This window comes from Bos taurus, chromosome 16, assembly GCF_002263795.3.
Source record: "Bos taurus isolate L1 Dominette 01449 registration number 42190680 breed Hereford chromosome 16, ARS-UCD2.0, whole genome shotgun sequence".
NCBI lineage: Eukaryota > Metazoa > Chordata > Mammalia > Artiodactyla > Bovidae > Bos > Bos taurus.
In genome coordinates this window covers 76030913-76050952 of record NC_037343.1, presented here as the reverse complement: position 1 = coordinate 76050952, position 20040 = coordinate 76030913, and the positions used below count along the sequence as shown (strand labels likewise).

The 20040-nt window shown below is 42.8% G+C and overlaps 1 protein-coding gene across 1 annotated transcript in view; it reads left to right on the top strand.

Annotated features, from left to right (window-relative positions):
- Nucleotides 1–20040, top strand: part of ASPM (assembly factor for spindle microtubules) — a 60128-nt gene that overhangs the window by 31114 nt on the left and 8974 nt on the right. The window contains 5 exon segments of the mRNA NM_001206506.2: nt 2788–2982; nt 9085–13788; nt 15917–16083; nt 18117–18213; nt 19252–19461. Coding sequence (NP_001193435.2) covers nt 2788–2982; nt 9085–13788; nt 15917–16083; nt 18117–18213; nt 19252–19461 — 5373 coding nt within the window.

The window sequence follows — 20040 nt, the reverse complement described above, 5'->3', positions numbered from 1 at the left end:
ATCCTCTACTCTTTTCACTAATAATGCTGTATTTATTTGGAGAAAGTAAAAGAAGCATTCATGTTTAATAAATCTTAGCAGGTATTTCAGAATATATTTCACCCAAGATTGCTCCTTAGTTCTGAATTACCATGTATTTATGATAAAGTTCTTAGTACCTGTAGAGTAGGTGAATTTTGGCGATTCATACCATTTATTCTCTTGCACCATTTCAGACCTGGGTTATTGTCATTGTTCAGTCACTTAGTCCTGTCCAACTCTTTGCGACCCCGTGAACTGCAGCATGCCAGGCCTCCCTGTCCGTCAGTATCTCCCGGAGCTTGCTCAAACTCATGTCCATTGAGTCGGTGATGCCATCCAACCCTCTCATCCTCTGTCATTCCCTTCTCCTTCTGCCCTCAATCTTTCCCAGCATCAGGGTCTTTTCAAATGAGTGGGCTCTTTGCATATGGTGGCCAGATTTAGAATAGCAATTTGATCCCTTCCCTAGCTGTGTTCCAGAGAAGGCAATGGCAACCCACTCCAGTACTGTTGCCTGGAAAATCCTATGGATGGAGAAGCCTGGTAGGCTGCAGTCCATGGGGTCGCTAAGAGTCGGGCACGACTGAGCGACTTCACTTTCACTTTTCACTTTGATGCATTGGAGAAGGAAATGGCAACCCACTCCAGTGTTCTTGCCTGGAGAATCCCAGGGACAGAGGAGCCTGGTGGGCTGCCGTCTCTGGGGTCGCACAGAGTCGGACACGACTGAAGCGACTTAACAGCAGCAGGTAGCTGTGTTCTCATGCTGCATGGTTTCCAGTTGTAGTTAAATACCAGTCAGCACCTACAGCTGATCTCTGTGCCGAGCCCGCCCTCGCATTGCTCACTGTCCTATGCAGCAACACAAAGGGCTGTCAGACAACCTGTACGTTGTTCCTTTCCACCAGAGGAATAATTTGTATTCCTGTGTCTAATTCAAGTGAAGTGAAATAATAAGTCTAGCCTTAAAGAGCAGCAAAGTGATTAGGAGCACGAACTCTGAAGCCAGAATGTCTACGTCAAATCCTGGCAGGCTGACCCCTGGGGGACCAGCTGTCTACTTGACCTACCTGCCTGGGTTTCCTCACGGCCATGGGGGTAGAAGGCAATGGCACCCCACTCCAGTACTCTTGCCTGGAAAATCCCATGGATGGAGGACCCTGGTGGGCTGCAGTCCATGGGGTCACTAAGAGTCAGACACGACTGAGCGACTTCACTTTCCTGCATTGGAGAAGGAAATGCAACCCACTCCAGTATTCTTGCCTGGAGAATCCCAGGGACAGGGGAGCCTGGTGGGCTGCCGTCTATGGGGTCGTACAGAGTTGGACACGACTGAAGCGACTTAGCAGCAGCAGCATGGGGGTAGGGGCGGTTCATCTGTTCTCATGGTTGTTGTGAGGTTGGATGGCTCATTCTCGCAGTGTTTAGAATGATGCTTGATACCTGGCATTTAACCTGTTACTATTCACTGAAATTCATTGTTAGAAGTAGAGATGTTCAGGGCGCTGGCCTCTGGAACTCCCGAGGCAGCCAGCTCCTCTTTGGACACTGACACCTCAGGCAGTCCTGACACCACTTGTCACAGCCCTGAGCTCTGTCCTCTTGAGCCTCTATACTTAAAACCACAGTGTATTCTAGTGGTAAAAGAGGGTGTTTTGCCTCTTTTTTTCTTTTTTGTGAATTCCTTTCTTCAAATTGCAGCAAAACAATACTTCCAGGACTTCCCTGGTGGTCCAGCAGTTAAAACTCCTAGCTTCCAATACAGGAGGTGTGGGTTCAATCCCTGGTCGGGGAACTAAGATCCCACATGCTGTGAGGTACGGCCAAATAAGTAAATACACATTAATAATAAATAAACACAGTACATCCAATTAAAATCATAAAATAATACTTCCTTATACTGTAAAGCATTTTGTTTATTTGAGTCTCTTTTTCCTTTTTTTTTTTCTCCTACTTTGTTATTCAGTTGCTCACTCATGTCTGACTCTTTGCAACCCCATGGACTGCAGCATGTTAGACTTCCTTGTCCTTCAGCTATGTCCCAGAATTTGCTCAGACTCATGTCTACTGAGTTGATGATGCCATCCACCCGTCTCATCTTCTGTTTCTGTTGTCCCCTTCTCCTCCTGCCCTCCATCTTTCCCAGTATCAGGGTCTTTTCCAATGAGTCAGCTCTTTGCATCAGGTAGCCAAAGTATTGGATCTTTGGCTCAGCATCAGCCCTTCCAATGAATATTCAGGATTGATTTCCTTTAGGATTGACTGGTTTGATCTCCTTGCTGACCAAGAAACTGTCAAGAGTCTTCTTCAGCACCACAATTTGAAAGCATCAATTGTTTGGTGCTCAGCCTTCTTTATAGTCCAACTCTCATATGTGAACATGACTATAGCTTTGACTATATAGCCCTTTGTTGGCAAACCCTTTCCCAAAAATCAAGCATGAATTCATTCCACCATAATCTGAGAAACTGTTGTTGTTGCTTAGTTACTCAGTAGTCTCTGACTCTTGTGACCCATTGACTGTAGCCCACCAGGCTCCTCTGCCCATGGGATTTCCCAGGCTAGAATACTGGAGTGGGTTGCCATTTCTTCCTCTAGGGGATCTTCTCAACCCGGGGATCAACCCGCATCTCCTGTGTCTCCTGCATTGGCAGGCAGATTCTTTACCACTGAGCCACCTGGGAAGCCCAATCTGACTTCTTACAAATAATGGCTTAGGGTCTCAAGTGATTGTTTAATTCATATTTGCTTTTTTTTTTTTTTTAGGAGAGAGACAAAGCTGCAAGAATTATTCAATCAGCTATAATCAATTTCCTCACTAAACAACGATTTAAAAAGAAGGTCAGCGCAGCATTGGTCATTCAGAAATACTGGCGAAGAGCCTTAGCAAAGAGAAAACTATTAATGTTGAAAAAGGAAAAACTAGAAAGAGTTCACAGTAAATCAGCATCTATTATTCAGGTATGGTATTCTCAATTTTTAGATTTAAAAAGGTTTAATGATATTTTTAAGAGAATAAAATATGGTAAAGTTTTAAATTAAATTTTAGGCTTTATATTTTATCTAGCACTTTAACAAATATTTGGTATCTCCCCACTACATGTAAAACTCTTGGCTATGTTGAACATGAAGATCAAACAAATCGAAGCACCTACTTTGCTCTGACAGGGGGAGCAGTTTAATTCTGCACCCCGTTTTGCTGTTGCTCAGTTGCTCAGTCCTGTCCAACTCTTTGAGACCCTGTGGACTGCAGCACACGAGGCTTCCCTGTCCTCCACTCTCGCCTGAAGTTAGCTCAAATTCATGTCCAGTGAGTTGGAGATCCAGCAGTCTCATCCTTTGTCGCCCCCTTCTTCTCTTGTCATCAGTCTTTCCCAGCATATGATATCCTACAATTTATTCATCTCTTCTACTGTCGATGGATATCTGGGTTTCTGGTTTTGAGCTGTATGACTAAAGGTTTTATGAACGTGCCTTTTGGGGTGAGATACACACACTCTGTTTGGCGCATACCTACGAGTACAGTCGTTTGCCTGAAGGCGTATGTGTTTCAGTTTTAGTAGATACTGACGAGGCGTTTTCTAAGCTGGTTATAGGACCACCGGCTGTTTAAAATACCTGGAGGTTATCTCTTTAATTTCAGTGATTCTAGTAGTGGTACCTTAGAATACTTTTAGTTTGCATTTTGTTGAGAATGAATGACACTGAACAACTCTTCGTATTGAAAATCTTTTGTGAAGTGTTTTTTCAAGGATCTTTTTTTTTCATTTTGTATTTTGATTGCCTTCTTGTGGATTTGTGTGAGATCTTTATATATTCTGGTTATTGGTCCTTGTTGGATATGTATGTTGCAAATATCTTCTCCCAGACCATTATTTATAGTTTATATGCTTCCAGTGAGAATTCTTAATTTTCTTCTGTGGTTAGGGGGTTGTGTGGGGTGTGTTTTTTTTTAACCATTTGAGGAGCACTTGTTTAACTGCTAAGACTTTGAAGATATTCTCCTACACTATATTCTATTCTGAAAGCATTAATGTGTGGTCTTTCACATTTAGATCTCTCTTGAAATTAATTCCTGCATATGATTTTTGCCAGGGACCATATTTTGTTTTTATATGTGGATAGCCGCTGTTTCAGTTACAGGTCACTGAAGTGACCACCCTTGCCTCGCTGTGCTACCTGTAGTGCACATCAAGTCTTCTTTTCGCTGCGCAGTACAGCATGCGGGGTCTTAACTCCCAAAAAACTGAACCCCCTTCCCCTGCAGTGGAAGCCAGCGCCCTGACGGCTGCACTGCCAGGGGATTCCCCTAGCACGGATTCATGCGGGGTCTTAGCTCCCAACAAACTGAACCCCTGTCCCCTGCAGTGGAAGCCAGCGTCCTCACAGCTGCACTGCCAGGGAATTGCCCTAGCACGGATTCTTACGCATGTGGTTCTGTTTCTAGAATTTTTTTTACTATTTCATTGTTCTTTTTGTCTCCCATCGAACCATATACTCTGGCTTTACAAGAAATCTGAACGTCTGGTAGACAAAGACTTCTTTTGTTTTCTTTAAGAAGTTTTTAGCTATCCTAAGTCCTCTGCATTTTCTTACAGATTTTGAATCTGAAGTTTAAAAAATGTCAGAATTTGAGATTTAACTGAATATGTCAGTTTAGTTAGAATTGATACCTTTAGCTACTGAACATGGTGTTAATAAATACCTATTTATTCAGGCCTTCTTTAAAAGCCTCCTAAAATGATTTTTTTATCTGATGCAAGAAGTCTTAAATACCTTTACTTAGATATAGTATCTATTTTTAAAATTTAAATTTAATAAATTTTAACTTTATGCAGATTAAAATTAAAAGTTTAATTTTCAAATTATTAATAACACTCAGTAAAATGTGCATGTCTTTTTTTGGTGTGCACTTACACAAATTTAAACACACACTCAGGTTGTGAACAGTCCATCTCCCAGAAGAACTTTTGCATTCCATTTCTCTGTGGTCCGTTCTTCCTCCACACCCATGCACCAAGCTCTGTTCTCTTTTACTATGGTTTTGCCTTTTTAAAAATATCACATAAGGGAGCCTTACACTAGGTCAGCCCTGAGACTGGCTTTTTCCTCTGCGGGAGGCCTTGGAGCCTCATCCTGGTGTTGCATGTATCAGGTGTGGCATGGATCAGTGCATGCATTCTCCTTCGTTGCTGCGTAGTGTTCCCTGGTGTGGATGTGCCACAGTTGGATTAAATGTTAATCTGTTGAAGGATATTTGCATTGTTTCCAGTTTTAGGTGATTTCATTCTGTTAGGGTAAATATCTAGGAATGGGATTGCTGGGTCATTTGTTAAGTATATATTTAGCTTTATAGATGAGTTCAGTCACTCAGTCGTGTCCAACTCTTTACAACCCCATGGACTGCAGCACGTCAGGCCTCCCTGTCCATCACCAATTCCCAGCGTTTACTCAGACTCATGTCCATTGAGTCAGTGATGCCATCCAACCATCTCATCCTCTGTCATCCCCTTCTCCTCCCACCTTCAATCTTTCCCAGCATCAGGGTCTTTTCAAATGAGTCAGTTCTTCGCATCAGGTGGCTAAAGTATTGGAGTTTGAGCTTCAGCATCAGTCCTTCCAATGAATATTCAGGACTGATTTCCTTTAGATTGACTGGTTGGATCTCCTTGCAGTTAAGGGATTCTCAAGAGTCTTCTCCGACACCACAGTTCAAAAGTATCAGTTCTTTGGTGCTCATCTTTCTTTATAGTCCAACTGTCGCATCCATACATGACTACTGGAAAAACCATAGCTTAGACATCACCAAACCGTCTAGACTGGCTTATTCCATTTTGCATGCCCACCCCCAGTGTGTAAGGGTTCTAATTGCTGCATATCCTCAGCAACGCTGATCGCTTGTGTTTCACCCGTTCTGATAAGTGTGTAGTGGTCTCTTGGTTTTAATTTGCATTTTCTCAAAGGCTATGTATATGTTTTCAAATGCTTAATTGCCTTTCAGTCATCTTCTTTATAAAGTGTGTTGAAGTCTTTTGACCATTTTTATAACTGAGTGCTAATCTTATTGAGTTTTGAGATTTCTTTCTATATACTGGAGACAAGTTCTTTATCCGTGATTTGTCTGTAAATGTTTTACAGAAAAAGTTGGTCCTAGTCTTGGTGAATGTTCTCTGTCCTGGAAAAGAACGTGTGTTCTGTTGTTGGATGCAGTGTTCTATAAATGTCAGGTCGATAGTTCTTTTATGTCCTTACTGATGTTCTGTTTACTTATTCTTGTGCCAAGAAAGCGGTGGTTAAGTCTCCAACATAATTGTGGATATTGTCTTTCCCTCTTTGGTTTTATCTACATGTATTTGAAGATGTTTTGTTAGGTGTGTACACATTTGGAATTGTTCTGTCCTCTAGGTGAGTTGAGCTTTTTTATCATTGTTTATTGTTCCTTTTTATCCCTCATAATTTTCTTTGTTCTAAAGTCTACTTTGCATGTTCTTACTATAACCCCAAACTAGCTTTCACTTGATTATCATTTGCAGGGTATATTTTTTCCCTTTATTTTACTTATTAGTTACTTAAATCGTTATATACGGCTTGAAGTCTTGACAGCATTTAGTTTTTATGTCTTGAAAATCTCTGTCTTTTAATTGGTGATTTAGGCCATTTATATTTAAGATATTTATCAATATGTTTGAGCTTTGGTCTGTCATTTTATCATTTATTTTCTGAATGTTAGCTTTCTTCCCTTTTTCTCTTCCCCCTTTCCTGTCTCTTCAATTATTTGAATACTTTTTAGTGTTTCATTTTAGTTTATCTTTTTTTGTTTTAATTATTATTTTATTCCTCTGTACAGGGATTTATTTGGGAGATTTTTTGTGTTTTTTGTTTTTTTTTTGGGGGGGGTGTCTTTTTTTTGTCTTGTTTTTTGGTCGATATAGGCATTTCAGTATACAAAACTTTTACTTAGAATCAATACTTTATCACTTTAAGTGGAATGTAGAAAACTTACCACTATCTAGATCCCTTTGCTCCCCTCCCTCACTTTTATGTTTTAGCAGCGACTTAGCAGCAGCAGCAGCAGTTTTATTTATTAAACTTACATACAACTGAAACCACATCAGGCAATATTATAATTTTTGCTTTCGATCATAATAAAATTTTAAGGAGTACATGAGAATCATATTCTATTAGTGCAGATTTTATCATTTCTGTTGCTTTGCTTTCTTTTTTTATGGTATCGTGTTTGCAATTTATGAACCAACAATGATGCATTATAATTAACTGAAGTCCTTAGTTTCCAAGGGTTTCACTATTTATCTGGTATAGTTATGTGTTTGACAAAAATCCTGCCCTAAAAATCCTTTCTGCTTTACGTATTCATCTCTTACCCTTCTTCAAAATCCTGGGCAACCACTGTTGTTTTTACTGTCTATTTTTGCTTTTCCAGGATGTCCTACAGTTTGAATTCAGAGATATATAGCCTTTTCAGATAGATTCTCTCACTTCACAAATACACATATAAGTTTAAATAGTCTTTTCCTGCCTCAGTAGCTTACACTGAATGACATTCCATTTTATAGATATACTACAGTTGTTTATCCATTTGCCTATTGAACAATATATTGGTTGAGACAATTTTTTCCCCAATCATTTTTTTTCTTCCTTTCTCGTTCTGCATTGATACTTTGCATTGATCTTCAAGTTCATTGACTCTTCCATCATGTACATTCCACTATTGAGCCATCCCAGTGAGGTTTTGTTGTTGTTTTGGTTACTGTGTTTTTTAGTTCTGATATTCCCATTTTGTTCTTAGTTGTATCTTTGATTTTTTTATCTGAGACTTTTAATCTTTCCATTACTTCCCACCCCACCTTACCAATATTTGGAGTGTTTTGGACAGAAGAATCGTCTGACAGCTAGAGCAGACTGTTCAGAGCTTGATGACCAGCAGCCAGGATCTGCTTAAGACTTCACAGCTTGCACACTGCTGGGATAATGACAGGGTTAGGGAACAGGGGGTGCTGGGAAGGAAGCAGATGGCAAACAGCTTCTTACTCCTCAAGTCTTTCCAGAATTACATTTTTTAACCAAGTAACTATAATTCCTGAATTTTATTCTTAATGAAAATACTGACTCAGAAAGTGATCTGCCTCACTTATTTCTCAAAACTCTTTGTTGACATCTGTTGTTGTTCAGTTGCAAAGTCATGCCTGATTCTTTGTGATCCCAGGGACTGCAGCATGCTAAGCTTCCCTATCCTTCACTATCTCCCAGAGTTTGCTCAATGTCCATTGAGTCAGTGATGCTATCTCACCATCTCATCCTCTGCTGCCCCCTTCTTTTGACTTCAGTTCTTCCCAGCATCAGTCTTTTCCAGTGAGTCAGCTCTTTGCATCAGTTGGCCAAAGTATTGGAGCTTCAGCTTTGCATCAGTCCTTCCAATGAATATTCAAGGTTGATTTTGAGAATTAACTGATTTGATCTCCTTGCTGTCCCAGAGACTCTTAAGTTTTCTCCAGCCCCATAATTTGAAAGCATCAATTCTTTGGCTCTTAGCCTTCTTTATGGTCCAGCTCTTACATCTGTACATGACTCTGGAAACACAACAGCTTTGACTGTATGGACCTTTGTCAGCATTACCAGGCCTATGAACAGTTTCCAGTCATTATATCTTATCAACCTTGATAGAAGGTGGAATATACGAACCAGAGATATATTCACAAGAACTTACTTAGAATCAATAGCAGAATATTACTATCGTTTTTTTTTTTTTAATTTTTCTAGTATGTTATTCTAATATAACAAAAACTTATTTATATTTCTTATGTCTCCTGAGTACAAATGCTATGTAAATATCATTAGTATTTCGAGAAAGATTTTTGTATTGGCTACAGTTGTATCAACATAGAAACAAACTATAAACAAAAGAGACAAGTATCTCCTTTAGAAATATATTGCTTTTAAGTTTAATATGTTTGTTTTTAAGCAAAATATTAGGAAAAGTGAGTTTCAAAGGTCTTAAGCATAGAAAGTTGTGTCTATTTTATTTTCTGTCCTTTCTTTTTTCAGAGACACTGGAGAAGATATTCCACTAGAAAGCAGTTTCTGAAACTGAAATATTATTCAATTTTCCTGCAATCTAAGATAAGAATGATCATTGCTGTTGCTTCTTACAAACGATACCATTGGGCTACTGTGACAATTCAGAGGCGCTGGCGTGCTCATGTGAGAAGCAAGCAGGATCGACAGAGATATGAACTGCTAAGATCATCCACCCTTGTAATCCAGTTTGCCTTCAGGAGATGGAGGCGACGTAAGAGGCAATCACAAATAAATGCTGCCATAACATTGCAAAGAGCTTTCAGACAATGGCATGTCCGGAAATGTGCTCAAGAAGAAAGAGCTGCCGTGGTCATACAATCCTGGTATAGGATGCACAGAGAATTACGGAAGTACATTCACCTTAGATCTTGTGTTATCATCATTCAGGCAAGATTTCGGTGCTTTCAAGCCCAAAAGTTATATACAAGGACCAGAGAGTCTATCCTGACTCTGCAGAAGCACTACAGAGCATACGTGAAAGGAAAGGTTGAGTGCACAGGCTATTTGCAGAAACGCGCTGCAGCCATCCGCCTGCAGGCTGCTTTCAGGGGAAGGAGAGCACGTAACTTATACAGGCAGATCAAGGCCGCTTGTGTCTTACAGTCATACTGGAGAATGAGGCAGGACAGACTCCGATTTCTAAACCTTAAGAAAAACATCATCAGGCTGCAGGCACACATAAGGAGACGTCAACAATTACACACATACCAGAAGATGAAGAAAGCCGCCCTCATAATTCAGATTCACTTCCGAGCTTACATGTCAGCCAAGGAAGTTCTGGCCTCTTACCAGAAGACACGTTCTGCTGTCATCGTCCTGCAGTCTGCGTGCAGGAGAATGCAGGCCAGGAAAAAGTTTCTTCACATCCTCACATCCATTGTAAAGATTCAATCATATTACAGGGCTTATGCTTCCAGAAGAAAGTTTCTGAGGCTCAAAAAGGCTACAGTAAAGTTACAATCCATTGTCAGGATGAAGCTAGCCCGCAAACAATATTTACATTTAAGAGCAATTGCACAACAGAGAGAAGAACATCGGCGGGCCTCTTGCATCAAACTGCAAGCTTTCCTCAGAGGGTACCTGGTTCGGAAGCAGGTGAGGCTGCAGAGAAAAGCTGCTGTTTCGCTGCAGTCTTACTTTAGGATGAGAAAGATGCGGCTGGACTACCTGAAAGTCTGTCACACAGCTGTTGTCATTCAGCGTTACTATCGTGCGCACAGAGCAGGGGCCCAGCAGAGGAAGCACTTCCTGCAAGTCAGAAGAGCCGTGACCTGCTTGCAGGCCACTTACAGAGGGTATAAGGTCCGCCGGCAGCTGCAACAACAATCTTCAGCTGCTCTGAAAATTCAAGCTGCTTTTAGAGGCTATCGTCAGAGGACAAAGTATCAATCCGTGCTTCAGTCTGCATTCAAGATTCAGAGATGGTACAGGACACACAAGACTGTTTCTGCCATAAGAAGCCATTTCTTCAAAACAAGGACAGCTGCGATTTCTCTCCAGTCTGCTTACCGTGGCTGGAAAGTTCGGAAGCAGATGAGAAAGGAACATGAAGCTGCAGTGAAGATTCAGTCTGCTTTCAGAACAGCCAGGGCCCAGAAGGAGTTCAGGGTGTTAAAAACGGCAGCATCCGTGATCCAGCAGCATCTGAGAGCGCGTGCCGCAGGGCGGAGGCAGCGGACAGAGTACATGGCACTGCGCCGTGCGGCAGTGATGCTCCAGTCCGCCTGGAGGGGCCGAGCAGCCAGGAGGCGGATTCAGAAGCAACAGAGATGTGCCATCATCATACAGGCCTACTACCGAAGGCACGTGCAGCGGAAGAGATGGGAAATCATGAAAAAAGCAGCTCATCTAATTCAAATGCATTATCGGGCCTATCGTACAGGAAGAAAACAGCATCATTTGTTTCTGAAAACCAAAGCAGCTGCAATAATCCTACAGTCAGCTTTTCGAGGGGTGAGAGTGAGGAAGAAAGTGAAGGAGATGCACCAGGCAGCCGCCACCATACAGTCTAGATACCGAGCGTACCAAGCCAGAAAGAAGTACGCCAGCTACAGAGCAGCGGCCGTCATCATTCAGAGGTGGTATCGCGCGGCTAAGCTCGCAGGCCGTCAGCGTGAGGAATATCTTGCTGTAAAGAAGGCAGCACTGAAAATCCAGGCCGTCTATAGAGGAGTCAGAGCAAGAAGACAGATCCGGCGCATGCACACGGCAGCCACTCTCATCAAAGCCACCTTCAAAATGCAGCAGTCACGGAGGAGGTATCAGCAAATGAGAACAGCAGCCATCATAATTCAGGTAAGGTACAGAGCGTACCGCCAAGGTAGAGCTCAGCGTGCAAAGTACTTGACGATTCTGAAAGCCGTTGCCCTCCTCCAGGCAGCTCTCAGAGGGGCAAGAGTTAGACAGAGCCTGAGAAGGATGCGGACGGCGGCCACGCTCATCCAGGCCCACTACAGGGGACGCCGGCAGCAAGCCTATTTTAATAAGTTAAAGAAGGTGACGAAAACGGTGCAGCAGAAGTACCGGGCAGCGAGGGAAAGGCACGCACAACTGCGAAGGTACAACCAGCTGAGACGCTCCGCGATCTGCATTCAGGCTGCTTTCAGGGGCATGAGAGCGCGAAGACGCTTAAAAGCCATGCACTCCGCCGCAGCCGTAATCCAGCGGAGGTTTAGGACTCTGGGGATGAGAAGAAGATTCCTGTCTCTCAGGAAGACTGCCGTGTGGGTTCAAAGAAAATACCGTGCAAAGGTTTGCACAAGGCATCACGTACAACAGCTCCGGTTGCAGAAGGCAGCTATCAAAATCCAGTCCTGGTACAGGGGGTGGATGGTAAGGAAGAAGATACAGGAGATGCGCAGGGCGGCCACGATCCTCCAGGCCGCGTTCAGGAGGCACCGCACTCGGGCGAGGTACCAGGCCTGGAGGTGCGCCTCGCAGGTCATCCAGCAGCGGTTCCGGGCAGGCCGGGCTGCGCGCCTGCAGAGGAGACAGTACCTTCAGCAACGACACTCTGCGCTGGTCCTCCAGGCTGCGTTCAGGGGTATGAGAGTCAGAAGACGTCTAAAAAGGATGCATGTCTCCGCGACCCTGATTCAGAGCAGGTTTAGGTCTATAATGAGGAGGAAAAGATTCCTTTCCCTCAAGAAAGCTGCTGTTTTTGTTCAGAGGAAGTACCGAGCCACCATCTGTGCCAAACACCACTTGCACCGATTCCTGGAGTTACAGAAGGCAATCATTATAATCCAGGCGTCTTACCGAAGACGGATGGTAAAGAAGCAGTTACAGGAGATGCACAGGGCTGCAGCCCTCATACAGGCAAGCTTCAGAATGCACAGAGCACGCCTGGCCTTTCAGACCTGGAAACACGCCGCGGTCCTCATTCAGCAGCGTTACCGGGCATGCAGAGCTGCAAAACTGCAAAGAGCACTTTACATCAGATGGAGGCATTCTGCAGTGGTCATTCAGGCTGCATATAAAGGGCTGAAAGCAAGACAGCTTTTAAGGGAAAAGCACAGAGCCGCTGTCATAATACAAAGCACATACAGAATGTACAGGCAACATTTTTTCTACCAAAAGCTTCAGTGGGCTACAAAAGTAATACAAGAAAGATATAGAGCGAGTAAAAGGAAAGCTCTTCAACACGATGCACTCAAAGCAGCAACCTGTGCCCGAGCTGGCTTTCAGGATATGGTCGTAAGGAGACTGATTGAGGAAAGGCGGCATCAAGCTGCCATTACTATTCAGGAGCATTTTAGAGCCTTTAAAACACGGAAGCACTATCTCCACTTTAGGGCAAAGGTAGTTTTTGTTCAAAGAAGATACAGAGAGCTAATGGCAGTGAGAACCCAGGCAGTCATCTGTATCCAGTCCTGTTTCAGAGGCTTTAAGGCACGAAGGGGCATCCAACGCATGCACCTGGCTGCCACACGAATTCAGTCATGCTACCGAAGGCACCGGGCCAGAGCTGATTATCAGGCCAAGAAAAGAGCAGTTGTTGTCATACAGAATCACTACAGGTCGTATATCAGAGTGAAAATGGAGAGGAAGGAATTTTTAGCCATTCAGAAATCTGCACCAACTATTCAGGCTGCTTTCAGAGGCATGAAAGTTAGACAGAAATTAAAAACCATGCCCGACAAAAAGATGGCAGCCCCTGCTACCCAGCCTGCATTCTACTGTCACAGGACTGAGAGCCAGCATGAAGCTGGCCACAGTCCAGCACTTGTGGCTCAAGGGCTGTATAAAACTTCTCTGGTTGGCCCTTCACAGGAAACAGAGCAGCATTCTCAAAGAAAGGCTGCAGTCACAATTCAAAAAGCTTTCCATAAAATGGTTACAAGAAGATTGGAAAAACAGAGGCGTGCTGCCGTGCGAATTCAGTCCTTCCTTCAGATGGCCGTATATCGCAGAAGATTCCTTCAGCAGAAAAGGGCGGCCCTCACGTTACAGCGGTGCTTCAGGATACAGCAAAGCAGAAAACAGTTCTTACTGTACAGAGAAGCAGCAGTGGGTTTGCAGAATCCCCACAGAGCCTCTCTGCCTGCAAAACATCAAAGAGAACTGTACTTACAAATAAGGAGCAGTGTAATCATTATTCAAGCTAGAGTGAAAGGATTTATACAGAAACGGAAGTTTCGGGAACTTAAAGATAGCACCATAAAAATCCAGGTATTTATGTATTTAAGTATAAAGCTTTCATTCATCCTTTGACCAATATTTCATAGAATTTTCAATTTGAGCTGTAGCAGGTTATAAAGAATAAGAGTTAGTTTATGTAACCATTTCATTTACCTTCCAAAATGGAAGATTTTTGAAGTTGGGTAAAAGGTGCCGATAATTGTCTACCCAAGACAGCACAGAACAAGATTGTTCTGGACATGATCACCCTAAAGTTAAGTTATGACTGCATAGTTAAAAGTGAAGACTTTGAGACCATATGGTTGCAGCTGGCAACCTTACATGTTTTGAGAACAGCTAGTGGTATCCTTCGGAGAAGGCAGTGGCACCCAACTCCATTACCCTTTCCTAGAAAATCCCATGGACGGAGGAGCCTGGTGGGCTGCAGTCCATGGGGTCGCTAAGAGTCGGACACAACTGAGCGACTCCACTTTCACTTTTCACTTTCATGCATTGGAGAAGGAAATGACAACCCACTCCACTGTTCTTGCCTGGAGAATCCCAGGGACGGGGGAGCCTGGTGGGCTTCTGTCTATGGGGTCGCACAGAGTCAGACACGACTGAAGCAACTTAGCAGCAGCAGCAAGATAAGAGTTAAGCTTAAGCTGAAGGAAATAGCCTAGTAAACTGTATTGAAGGAGTATTCCAGCTCTAGGGGGTAACATGGAGCTCTAAGCTGAGAGTGAGCACAGGTGTGCAATAAAGGTGATCTGAGACCAGGATGGCGGTCCATGGAGTGAGAGGTGGGCAGCTCTGTAAGACGGAAAAAGGGTAGCCTTCATCCTCTGGACTAAAAGAAGTTCTAGATGAGTTTAAGGGGAGGACCAGAATCCTAGTTTATCTTTTAAAATTACTCAGGCAGGGTCTTGCCTGGCAGCCCAGTGGTTAAGACTCTGCACTCCCAATTCAGGGAGCACAGGTTCAATCCCTGGTCAGGAAAGTGCGTTCCCACATGCCCCGCGGGAATGTGGGAGATGGACTAGGCTGCGGGTGGCCAGTCAGGAAGCTGTAGGCAGTGGGGTGGGGAAAGTGAATCACACTGAACAGAGGGCAGTGACGGTAGGGTCTTCAGGGTCCACCTGAGCGGAGGGTGGGATTGGCCTCACATGGAACCTAAACAGAGCCGCGGAGACAAAAAGACTGACACCTGGCTCCCACGAGGGGGTGCTTGTCTACATAAAACCATATAGAGATACTCCGAGTCAAGGACACCACAAGAGTCAGTTTGACCTACATATCACTCTTGCCTGTCAACTGAATTTAGAAACCGATCCCCACGAAGGAAGTAGTTATCATATTTGTTGTAGGTATTTTGAAATCAAATAGACTCAGGTTCAGATTTTGACCCTATTCACTTACTATGAGGTAACAAGTCTCAGCGTTAATTTCTGTTTTGTGAAAGAGCTTAATTATCATCTCACAAGATATTTGTCAAGATTAAATAAGACAGGTCTGCTGCTTATTACCTGTGACATCAGCACGTTCTTTTACTGGTGTCAGTTCCTCTGGGCCTTCATTTCCTCATCTCTAAATTAGAGGTAATAGTACCTACCTGTGTTACCATAAGGACTCGTAGCGCTGAGTGTAGCGCTAAGCACTTAAGAAGTTGTAACTGTCACTTAAGCTTTTAGTCAGCTGCCGGGTTGCCAGAATCAGAAAGTCTGAAGGTCGCGGGTGGATGGGCGCTGGGACTCCGCAGCCAGCTGGCCTGAACCCAGGTGCACCTGAGGTGGGGTGGGAGGGCCATGGGCGTCCCCGTCCTCTCCCCGGAGGCGGAGTCGGTGCATGTGTGTCCTTTGTGTTCCTCACAGGGTTGAGAAGGTGAGGGCAGCGCACACACCTGGCTTCCCAGGCTTTGTGCAGATCTTACAGCTCAAATACTTGCTAGGGTTGGGTGAGGCCTAGCCGGCAGCCAGCCACAGGGTGAAAGCACAGATCAGCCCGCTGTTCTCAGGGCTCACGTGTCAGGAGCGAGCGAGCCTCACAGACCAGTTGGGATGTGACGGCGTTTCTGCAGTTGATCTTGTCTGCCTGAACTTATATTAGTTGTTTTCCAATACTGACTAAAAAAACTATTAGACATCTCATTGCATATTTGTTATGTTTATTTGTTTAATAGGCTGTGTGGAGGAGACACAAAGCCAGGAAATATTTGCGAGAAGTGAAAGCTGCCTGCAGGATTCAAGCCTGGTACAGGTGCTGGAAAGCACGCAGGGAGTATCTGGCTGTGTTAAGAGCTGTTAGAATCATTCAGCGTTGCTTCTGCACCCAACAGCAGCGAAGACGGTACTGTGTCAGCTGTAGAGGACAGTGTGGTGTGTGTGTGTGTGTGTGTGTGTGTGTCAAATAATACCCTTGTTGGTTTTTCTTTTAAATAGTTGCTATGCTTAATTTATATGGTTTGTTGATGTTTTCTCCATTATTGTAACAAAATTGTCTCTGAGATTGCCTTATTTTTTTGAGATAGAGCCTTGATGGTATAATCCAGTTGTTGTTGTCCAGTTGCTCAGTCATGTCTGATTCTTTGAAACCCCATGGACTGTAGCATGCCAGCCTTCCCTGTCCTTCACTATCTTTCAGAGTTTGCTCAAACTCATGTCCATTGAGTGAGTGATGCCATCCAACCATCTCATCCTCTGTCATCCCCTTCTCCTCCTGCCCTCAATCTTTCCCAGCATCAGGGTCTTTTCTAATGAGTCAGCTCTTTGCATCAGGTGGCCCAAGTATTGGAGTTTCAGCTTCAGCATCAGTCCTTCCAATGAATATTCAGGACTGATCTCCTTTAGGATGGACTGGTTGGATCTCCTTGCAGTCCAAGGGACTCTCGAGAGTCTTCTCTTAGCATCACAATTCGAAAGCATCAATTCTTTGGTGCTCAGCCTTCTTTCTGGTCCAACTCTCAGATCTATACGTCACTACTGGAAAAACAGCTTTGACTATATGGACCTTTGTTGGTAAAGTGATGTCTCTGCTTTTTAATATGCTGTTTAGGTTTGTTATAGCTTTTCTTCCAAGGAGCAAGCATCTTTTCATTTCATGGCTGCAGTCACCATCCACAGCGATTTTGGAGCCCAAGAAAATAAAATCTGTCACTGTTTCCACTTTTCCCCCATCTACTTGCCATGAAGTGATGTGAAAGTATTTACTTATATTTGATTAACTCAGGTTCTTAAGGATAAGAGTACAGATGGAGGAATGGGAAGTAGGTAAAATGATATAGTACTGTGGCTTTGCTTGTTAGTGCACTGGTCCATTTTGTTTGTTGATTTAGTTATTGGCAACATTTCTTTTTTTTTTTTAAGCTTGTATTATCACCTATTCTCTATCCTTAATGATGACATAATTACCAACTTGTCTGTGTTAATTCTATTTCCCTCTTCCTGCTTCATTTCTTTGAAACACGTTTTCAGAAGCTCTTACCAGATCGTTCATGCTATTGTTTATTCCACAGTGTAAGAATTTTTTCTTCTGTTCCCAGAATTGATGAATTATTGTATCGTGGTTTAAAGATTGTTTTAGGAGAGCACACTCGTGTTAGAAGTGTCTCTTGATTAATTCCATGGGTAGAGTCAGGCTTAACAAATAAACATAGTTGCTGCTCTCAGCTATTAAGGACCAGTATTTAGTTTTCCTGTTGACATTCAGCCTTATTTTCTAGGAAGAGTGGTGACATGACTTAGTTGATCTCTCTGTCTTTTCCACACAGTTGTGAACAGATAAAGACCTGCCCATTCTATGTTGTTGCCTATTACTACTATATTGACGCTAAAGTTTAATCGCGGTCCCTCGCATTTTAAGTTTTTCTCCGGTTCTGTCTTTTGAGATCTTTTGATAGCACTCATCTTTTTCAGTTGAGTGTCCACTTCTCACTTGCTGATGCTGTTCCACCGTCCCACGCTCTCTTCTTGGCCACCTCTGTCTGCTTAAAGACTTTATTACAATGTGGACTCAGATTTTATTCTCTGCCATTCATTCTACCACCACCCCTTTATTGAGGCTTTTCTCTAGATCTAGCTAATCCTACTTTCTCCTGATCAGTTCAGAATCTTTTGTCATTCTAGAACTTACTATTTCCTGACCACTGAAACACTGCCAGTTGTAGAATTTCTTTTGCATTGTGTTGTCCTGTTGTGTCTCTGTGTGTGTGTTTGCACCATCCTGATTGCTAGACCCTGATATAAATTACTCGTTTCCAGTTTTTATTTATTCTCTTCTTGCCTTTCGTATACCTTCTTTCTCCTTTAGTATTTATAGGGGCGGGCAATAAATACTTACTGAATAAATTAATTTGAAATCGCTTTCCAATAATTGCTTTGTAGGTTTTTGAATGTGAGAGCATCAGCAGTCATCATTCAGAGAAGATGGAGAACTGTACTCTCTGGAAGAACAACTCATGAACAATCCTTAATGACTAAAGTAGGTGTTAAAAAAAGCAGTTCATGTGTAAAGAACTACTTTAGAAAATAGAAAACAAAGAGTCAAGACCTAACTATACATTTATTTTAATTACATCATTGCAGTCAATTAAAAATTATATTCACTCATAAAAATACTATTTGTAAATATTTTTGTGTGTGTGTACCTATATTTATAAAGTATTCTCAAAGTTTGAAGTGATTTATTTGGAAAAAAGTCATAATAGATGTAGCATATCTTATCTGTATGAGTCAAACACATACTCTTTCAGCCACAATTGGTGATCTGTTTAAAATATTTAGCATCAGGTTTAGAATAGTACTGATACCTATGATCTTTTAATAAATTAAAAGTTTACTTGTAAATGTTTACATTCATGTAGTATTCACTATGTATGATTATATACCCACTATTATTATTACACCTTCTATTATATATTTACTAAGGGGATTCTCATGAGGTAGTTATTGTCAGCATTCCCGTTTTATAGATGAGTAAAGCAAGGTCTGGAGACGAAAAGGGATTTGCTCAAGGTCACTCAACTAATACGTGGGGGTCTGTGTCATAAAACAAATCTAGTTCCTGTTTCAATCCAGAGATTTACATGGCTTGGAATTTGATTGTAAGGATGTTCTGGAACCAAGGAGCCTACGATGGGCTGGGCCTGCACTGCGGTTCTTGAAGCTGCTGACAGCTTCCCTCACAGCTGCTTATGACGTCCATTCTCCTCTCTAGAGTGTAACTAGTTGTTTTATTAGGTGTGTCTGTCCTGTAGTAATATTAGTCCTTTGCTCATTCACAGTGAAAAGTATTAAGAGAAAGAGAGGGGAAGAGTACCTGGTATCTATAGCTCCTGGTTTACATCCCCATGAAACTTCACTTTCAGCTATAGACCTCTATGGGTTTTGAAATCTATGACATATGACATCTTAAACTAAAAAATATGCATTTTATTTTACATTGAGAAATTCCAGAACCTCCAGTGAGTTGAAATATTATATCTATATGTTAACATCACTTGCAAATTTTTCCTTATAGAGACATCAAGCTGCTTGTTTGATCCAAGCAAATTTCAGAGGATATAAAGCAAGGCAGGCATTTCTCCAGCAGAAATCAGCTGCTTTGACCATACAGAGATACATACGAGCCAGGAAGGCTGGGAAGCATCAGAGGATGAAATATGTTGAATTAAAAAAATCTACAGTTGTCCTACAAGCACTGGTGCGTGGTTGGCTCGTAAGAAAAAGGGTGAGTATTTTTAAGTAGGATATCTGTTTCCTGGATGCTCCCCAGAAATACAACATAGATTCTCTCGTGTAATAAATCTTAACAAAGGAGCTGAAGTCTGAGTGAGGGCTCCACCTGTGCAGCAGGTTGATATCCACGTCGTCCTGTGCTACCACAGGCAACTCTGTCAGGGCGTTGTAAGACCATCCTGCAATGATTTCCACACCTTCAGCAGGGAAGAATCCTCCTTAGGGAATTCGTAACGTCCTGGGCATCCTATATATGCAGCACTGGCAAACAAGAAAAAAAACTTAAAGGAGAAATCTGTGTTTTGTTCTTTGAGTATAAGCTGGAACTCTGAAGGCCGAAGGCCCCTGTCAGGAGCTTCTGCTACAGGAGTCCGCTACATAGCGACACTGCCTGACACTAGAGAGATCTGATCAGATGTTTGTCCCACTTGATATCACCGTCTCCAGCCAGTCTGCTTGGAACACGCCAGCCCTTCCTGATTTTAGTATTCCTAGACCTCTCCTGTCGCAGAAGGCAATGGCACCCCAGCCCAGTACTCTTGCCTGGAAAATCCCATGGATGGAGGAGCCT